The 16,125-nt window shown below is 35.0% G+C and overlaps 1 protein-coding gene across 2 annotated transcripts; it reads right to left on the bottom strand.

Annotated features, from left to right (window-relative positions):
* Positions 1-345: 345 nt before the first annotated feature.
* On the bottom strand, positions 346-15,123 carry itgae.2 (integrin, alpha E, tandem duplicate 2). 2 transcript variants are annotated; one of them, XM_039670586.2, is made up of 32 exons: positions 14,994-15,123; positions 14,678-14,786; positions 14,487-14,566; positions 14,267-14,340; positions 13,463-13,568; positions 13,344-13,382; positions 13,184-13,255; positions 12,914-13,035; positions 12,657-12,808; positions 12,372-12,525; positions 11,983-12,127; positions 11,523-11,584; positions 11,284-11,404; positions 8,575-8,702; positions 7,834-7,971; positions 7,556-7,759; positions 6,922-7,049; positions 6,650-6,792; positions 6,411-6,556; positions 6,162-6,272; positions 5,524-5,594; positions 5,290-5,413; positions 5,101-5,187; positions 4,922-5,001; positions 4,748-4,828; positions 2,736-2,811; positions 2,551-2,652; positions 2,414-2,443; positions 2,216-2,296; positions 1,806-1,892; positions 1,615-1,725; positions 346-1,325 (listed from the first exon to the last, which is right to left on the bottom strand). In XM_039670586.2, the coding sequence occupies exons 1-32, from the start codon at positions 15,019-15,021 to the stop codon at positions 1,272-1,274; spliced, it is 3,246 nt and encodes a 1,081-aa protein (XP_039526520.2). In that variant the 5' UTR covers positions 15,022-15,123; the 3' UTR covers positions 346-1,271. The 2 variants fall into 2 exon arrangements, with proteins under 2 accessions (XP_039526520.2, XP_039526521.2); XM_039670587.2 differs by having other exon boundaries at positions 7,556-7,756.
* Between the last annotated feature and the right edge of the window lie 1,002 nt (positions 15,124-16,125).

Raw genomic sequence — 16,125 nt, 5'->3', positions numbered from 1 at the left:
TGTTCTGGGAATGTTAGCTGGGAACAAACCACCAAAAACGACTTATTTTTTCAGGCCTACAATTTTATATGATTCTCATTTATATGAATATGAAAACTCCTCTTAAAATTATCTTTGCGTTTTCTCAATCAAATAGTCAATATGTCCAAGCTATAAATGAGTGCCTTGGTTATGGGGTATTTAGGATTTGCATTTATTTAAGCAGAGGGATTTTGTCTAACATTCTTTATACTATATCAGTCATTAAAGGGGTCATAATATGATAATTAAAATGTTCCTTGTTCATTTGACAGGTAAGAGTTCATTATACTATAAAAATACCCAGTAAGTTTGAAAACTCAAAACTTTCTTGTTATTCCAAAAACTGCTTTTATTGAAACCAAGGCCAGCAAATGACAGGATCTAAAAAGTGGAGACTTGTGACATCACACTTCAGCTTTGGCCCCGCCCACTGGACCTTTAGTGAACAATGACATGAGAACGAGAAAAGATCGATACAGGATCTGTTTGTTTTCTGTGGATTTTCTGTATTGTGGATTATTTTGGTATTTCGGTGCAGGCTTTGCAAACAGACTTTTGCGATATGGAATCGGATCTGCCAGCAATGCCGCAAACATGTAAGTACTCATGTTTATTCACTGTTATTAAACTGTTTATGCATCAGTAAATCAAGCCAGTGACTAAAACATTCAACTACACATCATTTCCCTAAGTAGGATGAAGATAATCCAATTCAAACTGTGATTAAATTATATAAAGAAAGCCTCACAGAATGCTCCCTTTTAATTCGCCAAGCTGTCAGTCACACAGCCAGTTCTGTATCTGGACACTTGCCAAAACTCGTTGAAATCAATCATCACAAAATCATGACGCTATTACAATGTACAGTACAACGATGTAATAATAAGAACGTAGTAAAAGTTTTAGAGAGAGCTCTACATGTAATGCTAGCCATTTCATATGCAAACGTGTCAACCAATCACAGCAGTGGGCGTTTACACTTAAGTCTCACAGCAAACATGCCCCTTCCAATAGAGCGTTCAAATCAGAGGCTAAAATCAGGCTCGGAAAAATGCCTTTTCTACATTTTTATAAATTTATACATTATAAAATAATAAAATAATCCAGTCCATGACCCATTTAAAAGCTTATTAATACTACATTGATAATGAAATAAACAAGGTTATAACTTTTATCCCCAAAACAACCTTTTCTATACACAAACTTAAGCAAGATATATGGGAATATTCCCTCCTGAGCTTTGGCAGTCTTCAGTTTGGACTCTGTGCTTGGTCCACTTTATGGCGACGACGGAAAAAGCCACACTGAAAATAAAATCACATGAAGAGTCAGTGCATGCTGAGATAATGGTTCTGCTTGGAATAACATCTTACAACTCTTACTATTTTTGCAGTATATTGTATGCAGACTGTGCACAGGATGTACATTTTATACATAAAATACAGATGACCAATTATATTCACCAACATATGCACTATACACCATTACAGCTTACTGCAAGAAACAATATCCCACAATGCATTGCGCTCGACTTGATCTTCCTAAAGAAAGAACCATGTAATATCATTATAGAGTGTGTGGACACATTTTTACCTTTATGAGAATGACAATAATGATGAAAAGGAGCAGAAATCCTCCTATGGATCCTCCAATGATGGCACCTTTAGATGACGTCACGATCAGCTTCGTGATCATCACCTCAACCTGCATTGCATGAAAAATCTCTCAGCCACCAAATACTTGATAACATGTTTTTGGATGCTTGAAAAGGGTCTGCTATTCACCGTAACAGTCCTTGAAGTATCCTTCGCAGTATAGACGGCCTCATCAAAGCTGTATTTTCCTACGGCAGTGATCTTGTCGGATTTTCCCTATAGGTTTGAAAAGTTATATTGGATAAACAGGTTGTTCGTGCAAATGATTATCACTATACCAGGACTAATTGCTGCATTCACGCCACGTCGTAATTACTGTAATTTCGAGATGAAAACACGTAACATTCTACACAGAGCTGTTCACGTGAATAAATCTGTAGTGGTCAGGTGGTACACCAGTCACTTGGTACAAGTAGGAGCTCTCAGAAAATTCCAAGGTTTCAAGTTGTAATTACAAGCTTTACGACGACATTTTACACATTTAAAGGTCCTAATTACAGTAATTACAACTTGTCGTGATCGCACCTATGCAACTATACCTGAACATCATGTATCAAAACATCAGCAACAATGATGATTTTCTGCAGCTCTTTCATGGTACATCTGATGACATGGGGTCCCTACAGGCACAAAAATATACATATAAATTGTATTTTAAATTTAAATTATTTAATAACAGTTGAACCATTTAAACGGGTTTTTGAAAGCATGATAAATGTTTTAAGGTAATATCTTACCTCCACGTTATTTCTTTGCCAAACACACTTCTAATAAATGTAATGCAATAAATGTTAATAAATGTGCAATAAATGTTAATTTGAAAGCCTTCATGCTGTTTATGGTCACTGTATGCATTAAACATTTCATGTGGTACCTCTGGATTTACACTTTTGATGCGCAGATCTGTTTTGTAGGTGTCCTTTGTTATGTTTACAACTACATCAATTGTAGCGCCATACTTATTTTCACCTGCAAACTGAATCAGAATACAATAGAATATACCATATAAATATATGAACATAAAAATTAGCCAGTTCCTATGTGATTTATTTACTGTACCTGAAATTCAAACTCCATCTGTTGAGTGTCTTCTTTTGCACCCTCTTCAATACGGAGTCTATTTGGGGAGGCTGTGCTGTTGTTGTGGAATAAATAAATAAATAGTAATACATATGCTTTAATATTACAAAATCAAGAGGTTTAAATGGGTCATGAACTGCATTTTTTATACATATATTACCTGAAGTGTACTTATATCTTACATCAAAAATGTTCATCATTTAAGTTAAAGTCAATTTCTTTGACTTCAATTTATATTTAGTTTACTTAATAATTGTTTTTTTTTTTTACTAGAAGGAAAATAATGTAAAGTTGACCGTTTAGTCACTGGCTTGATTCTGACGCATTTTGAGACAAAGAACGATTTTGAGACAAAGATCATCATCTGACTATACATGAATCATATCCGAAATCACTGGTCACAGATTAGGCATTCGATTTAACACAGTTACATGTTGTAGCATTACTGTCAGGTCTATATTTTACAGTAAATATAATATTTGTAAAGTCTGTGCCGAAATTGTGACTGATTTTCCACAAAATCCACAGTGAAATGTACCAAACAAATAAATAATTCTTTACTGAGACATTCACATGTTGAAAGTAAATAACCACTTTTCTAGAATGTTATTTTCAGTCCAGTGATCCTGTATCTTTACTAAATACCTCCCTTCTCTTTATGTCATTACTACATCATAATGTGACTAAAATTGAAAGTACACTCTAAAAAATGCTGGGTTGTTTTAACCCAACTTTGGGTCAAATATGGACTAACCCAGCCGTTGGGTTAAATTTTTACATTACATTTTTAACCCAGCATTTTGGGTTTGTCCATATTTGACCCAAAATTGGGTTAAAACAACCCAGCATTTTTTAGAGTGTAAATATTTTAAAATTTAAGTAATTCGTTATTTTAAATCAACATTTTTATTCATAAATATGTCCTCAATGGTGTAAAAATACCTCTGCCAATTATCTGACTTATCCTCCTAAACAAAGAAGTTATTATCTTTAAATACATAGAACGGGCCATCTTGGAAAACAACAGAGAGGGACAAAAAGTACTAGGCCAACGCGTTTCCACAACGCGTTTTCGTTCAGAATCAGATCCAGCGTGACTGAAAGCAGCAGAAGCGGGGGAGCACAGCGGTGAGAGGCGCTTCACGGCCCGGCAAGTTTAAAAGGCTGCATTACAAATCCTCGTTGCCAAAAAGTCCAAAAAATACTCGTAAATCGTAAAAGGAAACGTGATCGGAGAAAAATAGCCCAGGTGGATAGAGCTAATGCAGGAGAAAGAGTTCAAAAGAGACGCTGAAATCCAGCTTTCTTCTCGACAGTCGAGAAGAAAGCTGGATTTCAGCGTCTCTTTTGTTACAGTCAGGTAAGGTAATGTAACTTTTGTAACTGTAACTTTTGTTACAGTTACAGTAAGGTAATGTTACAGTCTTAATTACAAGCTTTTTTCCTTGTTTGGTTGTGTACTTTATTATATAGACAGATGAACATTTATAGTTTTAAGGTGATGATGATATCTAAGGCACGTAGGGTAACGTTAACTTACTTCAGAAAATATAACTAGGCTACTTATTACTATTACTTAGTTCATGTTTTTCACAGTCAGTAATTCATACTGTAACATTAGTTTATTCGTTGTTAAAAACCAGTACAAACCTGTTCATCGAAGGAACAATCGACGAAATGCTAATCCTGTCATAGTTTTTTGGTAACGTTACATAAAGGCTACGAGCACAATTCGTTTGAATACAAAATACATTTTCACCGCTAGATGGCAGCAATTCCTACACAATGTCCCTTTGAATGAAGTTGTTTTTGGACTAACTCTGAAATTTTGATTTCTGAAATTTACTGGATGTTTTTATAGTTCAATGAATATAAATTACTATTTTATAGTACATGTCAAAATATCAAGAAAAGATTAAGAAAATGTATTTCTCAATTCATGACCTCTTTAATTCAAAATACTTATCAGGTAGGCTAGTTTGTTCACTTACCCAGTCAGCTGGATTGGTAGGGAATACATCACATTAAATGGGTATTTTTTTGAGTCCAGAAGCTGAGAGCCATTATTCTGACTAAAATCAGAGAAAATGTGTGTTTTTTTTAATGCACATTTAAAAATTAGTAACTGATTTTTATATAAAGAGCAAGAGAACCAGCTCTCAAACCTGGTTAGATTAGCGATAATCTCAAAATCCCTCAACTCAGATTTGATGTCATTGAGCTGCCAGGAGACGAAGAGGTTGATCTGGGAAATAAAAATGAAACCACAACAACAACTTTTCATTACTGGAAAAAATTAAGTCCAAATGACATCAGAATTCTTATGTTTCAGAGATAGTCATACCCGTGTGTCTCTTTTGAAAACAGGGTGTTGAATATTACATTGTATCTGATTGTCATTCTTCACAGGGCAGGTGGCACCTTCTATTTTCTGTAAGTGAGACACCAAAACAGGATATCTTGTATAAATGGATCAACAGCAGAGATAATCGGCTTTTGCAAGGTGAGGTCATGTTTTTTTTTTTTTTTTTACCTTCTGACTGAGTATACTGGGGTAGGTCAAAGTCAGGGTGGTCAAAAAGGAAGGGTCTTCAGTATTCATGAGACTGAAGTTGATATTCAAGCTTTGAGTGTCTCCAATTATGATCTTAGTTACACTGCAATGTAAATTATTTTAGTTACAAAAAAAGTCAAACTATATTTTTAGGTTTGTAATAGCTGTGTCCCCCTTTTAAAAGTGAATTTAATTCATGTCATCAGTACGTACCTAATTTTTGAATCAGATAATGTAATGCTTGGTTTACAATCTTTAGCTTTGCAGTCATTTTCAAAGGAAATCTAAAAATAACAAAAAATGTATGATCATTTTAAATCTTATTACATAAATTAAAAGTCTTTCAATGAAAAATCACCTAATATGGATGATGGATAAGACCTTTTTAAATCAAATAATACTTGGTATTCATTAAACAGATCAAAAATGGCAGTAAAACATTTATATTGTACAAAATAAATTTTGTACATTTCAAATACATTCATGCAAAGAATCCTTTAAAAAAGTTAGCAGTTTCCACAAAAATAATAATCAGCAAGTATTTTCAACATTGCAAATAAAAATTATTTCCTAATGATTTCTGAAGGATCATGTGACACTGATGCTGAGTAATGATGCTGAAAATTCAGCTTTACCATCATTTTAAAAAACAGCTATTTTAAATTGTTATTATATTTCACAATATTACTGTTTACTGTATTTATGATTAAATAAAGGCTAGAAACCTCTTTCTAAAATACAAAAACTTACCAACCCTAAACTTTTGAATGGTAGTGTAACAAATGGTGAAAGATGACTATGTGCACAATTGCTTCATAATTTATATTATGAATATTTTGAAAAATATTTACCTCATCTACAACCTCAGTTGGAGTAAATATGTCAAGAATTCGTTCAGTTTGGTTGGGGGCCAAAAAAAAATTCAGCTTGATTTTCATAGGTGAAAAACAATCAAAACATCCCTGGAAAGAAGACAATCGGTCAATATCACAAAGAAATGATCATAGCTCTCAAATCATTTTTGCAATAAATAATTTGCTATTCAATTAATACTGACAAGTTGGGTTGGGAAAAAAAAGAACCAAACAGAAGCAACGTACCAAATATTGTAGGGTGATGCTGGTGCACTCTGCTTCTGGCGTCAAAATAAAAGAGTTTTTTAATTGATCGCTGTTGTCAACAGTGATACGCTTTTTGTTTGCATCAGAATCCAAGTCAAATTGGTACTGAAGAGGGAGTGTTTCAGCTAAAATGACAGAAAGTAAATTGTGGTTAAAAATAACCATGAGGATCATTTTAGATCAAGTTTATTCTCACTGAAATGAAACAGAACACTTACATTGAAGTTTTCCCTTTATCACATTAAAACATACTCCTAAATGTATGCTGAGCTTGCTGGATAATTCATTCATTTGGTGAGTCAGAGGAATTACTTTCTTTGAAAGCGTTATAGCTGGTTTGATAACCACAACAGGGATACTCCTGCAAAACATTTTTTACAAACATGAAACAACATCTAAAGAGAAGCTTCCCCTATCCTGAAACAGAATGTATACTGAAATATAGTAAAAAAAAAATGTAACAAAATCAAACTAAATGTTTTTTACTCACTCAAAAACACTCACTCTCCCTTGACTTCCAACAGCGATGCAAAGTTTATTTGGTGCCGTGGCAGAAGCGCCACTTACTGACTGACCGAAGTGCACAAGTTTCATATCAAAATCTGAGGGTGAAATTTTCTATAGGGAAGAAACAGCAAATTATATTTAAAGTCACATTGAGATGTAAAGTCAAACTTTAAAGCAACCATTTTGGGTCTATTAAAAAAATTGCCAGAATAAAATAGAATATACAGGGAGCTACAATTTGTGAAGAAGCAGGCTCATAATTGTTCATAATATTTCATAATTTTAGGGTAAATGATAATGAAATATGTATGTATGCATATTCAAAAACATCACTGGTTTATTATGCAAGGGTCATGATCTTCTCCAAGTGTCTATTTGAAGTGATTGCAAATGAAATCAGTCTTTTCTTAAGAATTTCTGGATATTATCATGGGATATTTAATCATTTTACTATTATTTATTTAGAATTTGACATTAATAAAAAATCTTTTAAATAATGAATATAACATATTGTTCTAATTATTATCTGTACCATGTCTACATGGACAGAAATTGTCTGGATATTGTCCAAGATTGATTAAAAAGCTCAAGTGTAAAGAAAATATGTCTGTACCCACTTGTGAAAACCGAAGGCCATCTTTGAATCCATTATAAATGTAAATGCTTCCTGAGGAATCTGTTTCCAGAGGAGCGCCCACTGCTACATCATTGAATTTGTTCCCATCAATATCTCCTATAGAGCCGATGGCTGCACCAAACCTGGCAAAGTCCTGTCCCGCATCACCCTGCAGCTCCATTGTCACGCTCTCAAACCTGTCCTGCTTTAGGATGATTTAAATCATGTTATACTATGGCCCACACACACTCATGAGCTCAAAGGAGAGTATGATCTTACCTCATTCAATCTGTACACTAGCACTTTGCCTTCTTCCCCATTTTTATAGAAATGTGGTGCTCCAACTAATAGATGATCTGTGTATTGATCCCCATCAATGTCCAAGGCACAAAGAACTGATCCAAAGTAAGATCCAACCTATGGAAATTATACTTCACTTAATTATTATCATATTAGCAAATGGTTAATTGTAATCAGAAAAAAACATATACTTATGCATGTATTATCAATTCATAATATGTAAACCATTTAAAGATTACTCAATTCAACATTGAAATCTGTACATCTTAACGGATTAATATATAGTGCGCCTACCCCTATCCGAATTCTGGACATATTTACTCCAACTGAGGTTGTAGATGAGGTAAACATTTTAATATAAAAATTTCACAAGCAATTGTGATGATGCTGAAAATTCAGCTTTGATCAGAGGAATGAATTACATTTTTAAAAACATTCAAATAGAAAACCGTTTAAAGTAGTACAGATATTTCACAATATTACTGTTTTTGATGTATTTTGGATCAAATAAATGAAGCCTTGGTAAGCAGAAGAGACTTCTTTTAAAACATTAAAAAATCTTACAGTTCTGATAATGTTATCCACCACTATATGCATTATTATTATATATCTTTTTTTTTTTGAGCGACTAGAATTATTTTAGACTTTTCTTTTAAACTTTTAAAACTGAAAAAAAAAACAGTCTGGTGTATTAGTATCAATAGTATTGACTTCAAATACCTGATCTCCCAGGAGCACATAGTTTCCGGAGCCGTTAAAAATAAATACCCCACCAGTCAGATTATACCGTGGTGCTCCAGATATGTAGAGAGTTTTATCGGATAAATGAGCAGAAGTGACACTATAACCTGTGATCAGGAAGGAAATACAACAAACATGAAACTCTCTCTCTCTCTCTATATATATATATATGAAGGATTATTAGGAACACCAAAGTACTAATACTGTGTTTGACCTCCTTTCGCCTTCAGAACTTCCTTAATTCTACGTGGCATTGATTCAACAAGGTGCTGAAAGCATTCTTTCGAAATTTTGGCCCATATTGATAGGATAGCATCTTGCAGTTAATGGAGATTTGTGGGATGCACATCCAGGGCATGAAGCTCCCATTCCACCACATCTCAAAGATGCTCTGTTGGGTTGAGATCTGGTGACTGTGGGGGCCAGTTTAGTACAGTTAACTCATTGTCATGTTCAAGAAACCAATTTGAAATGATTCGAGCTTTGTGACACGGTGCATTATCCTGCTGGAAGTAGCCATCAGAGGATGGGTACATGGTGGCCATAAAGGGATGGACATGGTCAGAAACAATGCTCAGGTAGACTGTGGCATTTAAATGATGCCCAATTGGCACTGAGGGGAAAAAGTGTGCCAAGAATACCTCCCCCACACCATTACACCACCACCAGCAGCCTGCACAGTGGTAACAAGGCATGATGGATCCATGTTCTCATTCTGTTTACGCCAAATTCTGACTCTGACATCTGAATGTCTCAACAGAAATCGAGACTCATCAGACCAGGCAACATTTTTCCAGTCTTCAACTGTCCAATTTTAGTGAGCTCTTGCAAATTGTAGCCTCTTTTCCTATTTGTAGTGGAGATGAGTGGTACCCGGTGGAGTCTTCTGCTGTTGTAGCCCATCCGCCTCAAGGTTGTGCGTGTTGTGGCTTCACAAAAGCTTTGGTACCTCGGTTGTAACGAGTGGTTATTTCAGTCAAAGTTGCTCTTCTATCAGCTTGAATCAGTCATTCTCCTCTGACCTCTAGCATCAACAAGGCATTTTTGCCCACAGGACTGCCGCATACTGGATGTTTTTCCCTTTACACAACATTCTTTGTAAACCCTAGAAATGGTTTTGCATGAAAATCCCAGTAACTGAGCAGATTGTGAAATACTCAGACTGGCCCGTCTGGCACCAACAACGTAGCCTGGCTGCGCCCGCCTACGCACTTCCGCTCAATTTCATTTTCCTTCAGTACTGCGTCTGGGACCGCTCCATATCCTTAGGTTTCCAGAAATCAATTTTTTGTAGGACCAATCAGCGAATAGAGGGAGTGGCTGAGAACGATGACGTTGATGTAGTGCGTCAGTTTGAGTGCAGTAATGGCAGCGGAGAAAGACGTGAGAAAAGCTATTCGGTCCGTTGTTGGAAAAGAAACTGCCGAATATACAGAATTTAAAGCCGGATTGTTGTCGTCTCACCTCTTGTTGCACAACGGAGGACCAAGTGTAAGTGAAGGAGGCAGAAAGGTTGGAAGTTTGTGCTGGGCAGCTCGCGCACAATGACCGTGACATTTTGGACTTTAGCCTGGTGTTCGCGGTGTTCGGAAGCCCCGAGTCCTGGCTGCTAAACTATTGTTGAAGATCCGCTCAGGAGTCATGTCAGTCGCTCAGATTCCCAACAGTAAATTTACTGATTCTTGTGATGAATAGAACATTTTGAGCCCCTTTGTGCACTCGTACAGGAGGTTGGTGTGTCAGTTTTACATGTTGTAAATCATACAAATTGGTTGTGATTTAAAAAAAAAAAAAATGTCATAAATAAAAATTTGAAAACCCATACTTTGGAGACTATATTTGATTTTCAGTTTTAGATGTAAATGGTTAATTTGTTTTAATAAAAAAAACAACTAAATGCCATATAAAAATGTACAAACACATACTTTGAAGACCATAATTAAGGTAATTAAGAAACAAAAATACGTAATATGAAAAATTGTTGTTTATTACACATCTGCAGACAGACTGATCATTCACTGTAACTTACAGCATTGACTGAATAATCACTGTCCTTCATGTCAAATATACATTTCGATTTAATAATTGTTCCTAGATTAACAAAACCTGCAGCTCTCGTTGACTGAAATCCTATTGTAAATTTAATCCTCTGATCATTCGGAGTTCGGACTTGTTGTTTCTTTTACTGTCTATGGTTGTTTCCAGCCGTTTCGGCGCATGACATACGTCACTCACGACCACACATTAGCGATTGGCTATGGCAGATCGTGAGTGACTCTGGGCAGATCCAATAGATTTGAACTTTAATAGTGAACCCGCCTACAAGGAAGGAAACGTTTCTCAATTGAGGGAGGCCAGACTCTCTGTACAAATGAAATGTATGTACGAGAGTCTGGTAGAACCAGGCTACCAACAACCATGCCACGCTCAAAATCACTTAAATCACCTTTCTTTCCCATTCTGACATTCAGTTTGGAGTTCAGGAGATTGTCTTGACCAGGACCACACCCCTAATGCATTGAAGCAACTGCCATGTGATTGGTTGATTAGATAATTGCATTAAAAAGAAACTGAACAGGTGTTCCTAATAATCCTTCAGGTGTGAAGATGAAAATGGCTGCTGAACTGCAGTTTTTCGCTGAAAAAAAAAAATATATATATATATATATTTTCAATCAACTTACTCACCTAAATATGAAAATTTGGGTCCATTATTAGTGTCATTCATAAATTTCTCAGTGCCTTCAGATTTCAAAATGACCCCACCACTCCAGTCATAAGCACCAACTGCTCCAAAAAGAACAGATTTCTATGCAAAAAGCAAAACAAATTAATGTTAATAGTATATCAAACATCCACACAAGTTCTTTGTAGATTAACAAGAAGTTCTTGAATAAAAAACATCAGAAGCCAATCATCCTACTTACGTCCTGCACAATATGGGAACTGAATCCAGCCTCTGCGAGCTGCAATTCAAATTTCTGAGTGCCTGAGACACAAAGTGGGCAGATATTGCATGAAACTCATTTTACTTGGTAAAACTCACATTAATATTATAATGCATATTCAGTTACAAAACTGTCAAAGTCAAGTTTAGAATATTTTATCTGTTTTTAATCATTAACTCAACTGATTCACAAAACACTGTTGTAGGCGCAACGCTTGATTCTGCTTTGGCGTAGTTTGGTGCATTTTTATTTGGTGGTGCAAAAATAGATAAAGGAACTGGAAATGTTTTGTTTAAAAGGTTTTACTCAATTTACTGCTTGTTCACACAAATATAAAAGTAGCACTCACAATTTTGTGCTGTTGCACTGAATATCTGCATGGTTCAATTTAACATCAGCTTTTTAAAAACATGTTTCAAAACATTTGAAACGTTCTTACCTTCAACCCCAATTATACTCTTCCCCAATTTGGACAGGATGTCATCTAATGCAGCATAATTGGAAACGTTGAAGAATTGACCAGGATCTGCTATGTCAGTCATCTCTTTTAATGCTACAGGTTTTGTCAGAATCTCATTACCAACCTAAAGATAAGATGTTATCAAGTGTGTGGGTTTTAAGACTTATTTTTTTAATAAAACATACAAATCATTAACTATATAATAACAAACTCTGTGTAAGCTGATATGAGTGTTTTAGTATAGGGCTCATGCAGGCTGGTGAACCTAGAAGTATCTACAGGGACAGATGTAATCTGCAATTGCAATTCTAATTGCATTTTAAACATCTTAAATGCTAAGAGAATTAAGCAGTAAACAGGACACTTACTCCTATGGAATAGCGATTTACATCTTTCATTTGTGGCATGTTCAGAACATAATCAAGTTTCATCGTATCTCCCAAAATTGCCCCGTCAGACAAAACAATGATTATTTTTTTGGTGTTATTTTTTGATCCATTTTCAGGGATGAAAGTATTTGTGCTGTAAACAACCAAAGAAACCAATCAGACCATGACATCAACGTATGACCAACAAAAGTGCTACATGCTAATCAAACACATAAGATACAGTATAAAATGTCTAGTATTTCACATCATAATTTGTAAACTCACAGGACATGATGGATGGCCGAGGCTGTAATTGTGTAGTTTCCAATTTGCTGTATTTTCTTGACCTTTTCCAAGGTACTGGCACCGTCCTCATTGTCTAGAAGTGAGAGCTCTGTCCTGATTTTATTGCCATATTGTACTATCGCAAAGTCACACTGAGGAGAGAGTTGTTGTTCTTTTTGGTATGTAAAATACCTTTTAAATTGCATTTACAAAATAGATATAAATGTCTATCAGAAAATCCTTTAATTTATACTTGCATTGAAACATGCTTTCCAAACATTGTACATGACATTGTGGATGAAGTCTTTGGCTCTCTCAAAGTCATCAGCATCAATGCTACCAGAGCCGTCCAGCACAAAAGCAATCTCTGTCCCAGCATCTAAAAAAGATGTTCTGAAATATCAGTATAAAAATCATGGTTTATTTTAAAACCTTATTCTTTGCATCTGGAGTATGACACAATCAGCATGACATACTTAATAACTAATAATACTGATTTATTTCAAAGGCCAAATATAGACTATTACCCTCCTCATCCTCATCTTCATCTGTTTTTGTGTCACTGTCCGGCTCGGCTTGTCTTCTCATCCTCTTTTTAGCTTGTGTATAATGACAGAAATGTAAATTAGCAATCGGACACTTTAAATGAGCCACAAAAAAATGTAGTTTTATCTCAAGTGGGCTCACCTTGATCGAAACTTCTACTTCGATCGTTGTAGTCGTTGACTGAGATGAAAGATTCAGAAAAATCAGGGGATTTTGTCTGTTCAAATCTGAAATACCATTATCAAATCATCCATACATACCAAATTTAACAGGATTCAGTTTGACTTTCTCAATGGGATTCATCAGTTGGCAATTTCCATTCAAATCCTCAGTTAATTTCTTCTTTATGCGAACTTGGTTACACATCTTGGGAGAAAAAAATATACACAAGTCTAATTATTATTAAGTCATTCCTCTTCGAGTTCGAAGTCTTCGAGTCATTCTAACTGAATAAACAGATGTTAATGTCATGTTAATAAGAATTTGTGGCGACAAATTCTACGAACAGTGACAGAATCGCTCTGATTGAAACTTTACAAAGAGTACATTGTTTTATTTTAGAGATGTTTTCACTAGGGAAGTGACATCACTGTATGGTTTTTGGTGAAGTTAACAGTTTTGACTCACAATGCTTATGACTTCCTCCTGATAGTCACAACACAGGCAATCATCTTGAACAATTTCCGCAAATGTCCCAATACATGTAAAAAAAAAAATACAGTTCCCCAGAAATAATTGTGGTATCCCAATATTCCTATTTAACTTTTCTCACACAATTTTTGTCTCTCACCATACTATTTCTAGTCTTCTAGAACCGACACATTTCTGTCTGTCACGTATGGGAAGGGGAAGCCACACTCTCTGTGGTTTTACTGTAAAAATGGTGTGCGAGAGACACAAAACTTTATCTGATTATGCACAGTGTATTTCCCGTTTAGTATAGTTTTCAATAGCTTAATCTTTGTTGAAATCATGTTGAGAATATAAAAACTGTCAGACATATTTGACATCTCTAGAATATAAAAACTGTCAGACATATTTGACATCTCTGTTTTTATACATACCACAATGTGCTCCTTTTCTGATATCAGCCGAGAAGCTACAGATGCTACTGATCTCAGTTTGTTTAGTTTTTCATCTTTAAAAGATACATTGACATAATAAGATTTTTTACTGTGAAAGTAATTCTGTAAATCAGTGAGGACATTGTTATGAAATTAACAAGGTTAAGTTTACAATTTGAGCTTCTCTATAAAAAGATACAAAAGACAAAGACAAACTTACCGCTCATATTTAAATCGACGCATTCATCCTTTAGAGTGCAGCTGAAAAGTTTTCCATTTGATGGGGAAGGAACAAAAACTCTAGAACAGGACAAATAAATCACTTTTACTAAAATAGATGACCTTTAAAGTCATTATAAAGAACATTTATTTATCTATTTCAGTAAAAAAAAACAATCATAAACGACTAACCCATCATTTGATTGGATAACAGTTTGCCCAAAGAGTGGATCATCTTTTATGAAATGCTTCACTGCTTTTGAATGCATCAGAATATTGAACCCGGTCACTCTGCATATGACTGTAACATTTAAAATAATGAGTAAAAAACAAAATAATTCAGACAGCAGAATTTGACACGGTAATAAGATTATGCTTTTATGATATAGTTTCTACTTTTGCCCAGACATTTTCATATTCAAATAAATAAGTATTTAAAACATACCCAAACACAAAGAAATGTTTTAAATAATGAATTGCAAACACTGATTATCAAAACTGTACATACCAATCAAAAAAAGAAGTCCTTTGTACATTTTGTGAATTAGTTCAATTCCACTCTTTAAAAAAAATGTATCGGCACACTGAGACAGAGAGCAGATCCTTGTGGTGTTGAAAGTGGCATAAAACAGCACAGATGCCTCTGCTGACTGTTAATCCCTCCCCCTCAACACACTTCAGACACAGCACATTTACATTTACTGCACACGTGTCTGAAGTGTACTATCTATTGAGTTCTTTATTAATTGCCAATCCTCGTATGTAGTTGATAGGTTAGAGTGTAATTGTGGATATTTTAGGCAAAACAAAAAGGAATATTATTCATACGAAAAACATGTTGTATACTATGGTGGTGAGGAATTATTTGAGTTCCGTTAAAGTTGTAAGACTGGAAAAACTGGGAAAACTGAAAGAAATGAAAGAGATAGCAGCTCTCCGAGAAAACAAAGGAGATTAACATCTGATCTGTCTTGTCATATTAACATCCCCATTCGATCACACTTGAGTTGATCACCTCCCAATTTACAATTCTCTCCCTTCCCCATCTCGCCTCTCTCTCATGCTGAGATCTCCTGAAATACACCAAATCTACAGTATGTGGTTTAAACTTTATTGTGAACAATTTTATACATGTGTGGTATCATTTGAAATGTCTCAGTGTGACTGGTACAAAGGTTCCCATTGTGAATTCATGTTAACATTTGAAAAGAGTTCTGAGTATTTAGGAAGATGCTGAAAAGGGTGCAGGGATTTATAGTTTAAATAAAAATAAAATAAAATGTCAGCTGGCTGTAGGAGTAAAGGCACCAGGCCGCAGCCAGGAGCTCCGTTAAATCTGTTGACCCAATGGAACAAGACCTACCTGTTGACAAAACAACTGAAGACGTCCAATGGAATTCTTAGATGCGCCGAATAAACACCACAGACACCGTGTAAGAGTAAAACCCTAGAAGTTTATTCTATGTATCATCTTTTTACTTGCCTATTGCCATAGTGTGATATTTGTTTCCTTTATGTAAGGCATTTTGAATTACTGTTTTAATTTTCCTTTGTGATTTATTTCAATGTAAAGCACTTTGAATTGCCATAGTGTATGAAATGTGCTATATAAATAAACTTGCCTTGCCTTGCCTTGCCTA

Source organism: Pimephales promelas, chromosome 16 (assembly GCF_988280905.1).
Source record: "Pimephales promelas chromosome 16, fPimPro1.hap1.1, whole genome shotgun sequence".
In the NCBI taxonomy this organism is placed as follows: domain Eukaryota; kingdom Metazoa; phylum Chordata; class Actinopteri; order Cypriniformes; family Leuciscidae; genus Pimephales; species Pimephales promelas.
Note: the sequence above shows the minus strand (reverse complement) of the source record. Positions and strands in the feature narration are given on the sequence as shown.

What these genes read in the sequence shown, in the direction of transcription:
- itgae.2 (XM_039670586.2), bottom strand. Translation starts at nt 15,021, where the DNA reads ATGTACAAAGGACTTCTTTTTTTGATTG. An exon ending in ATGGCCTTCGGTTTTCACAA is followed by an intron (nt 7,050 to 7,555) that starts GTGGGTACAGAC and finishes TCTTCCCTATAG; the next exon opens with AAAATTTCACCCTCAGATTT. An exon ending in GGGAGAGTGAGTGTTTTTGA is followed by an intron (nt 6,793 to 6,921) that starts GTGAGTAAAAAA and finishes AATGTTTTGCAG; the next exon opens with GAGTATCCCTGTTGTGGTTA.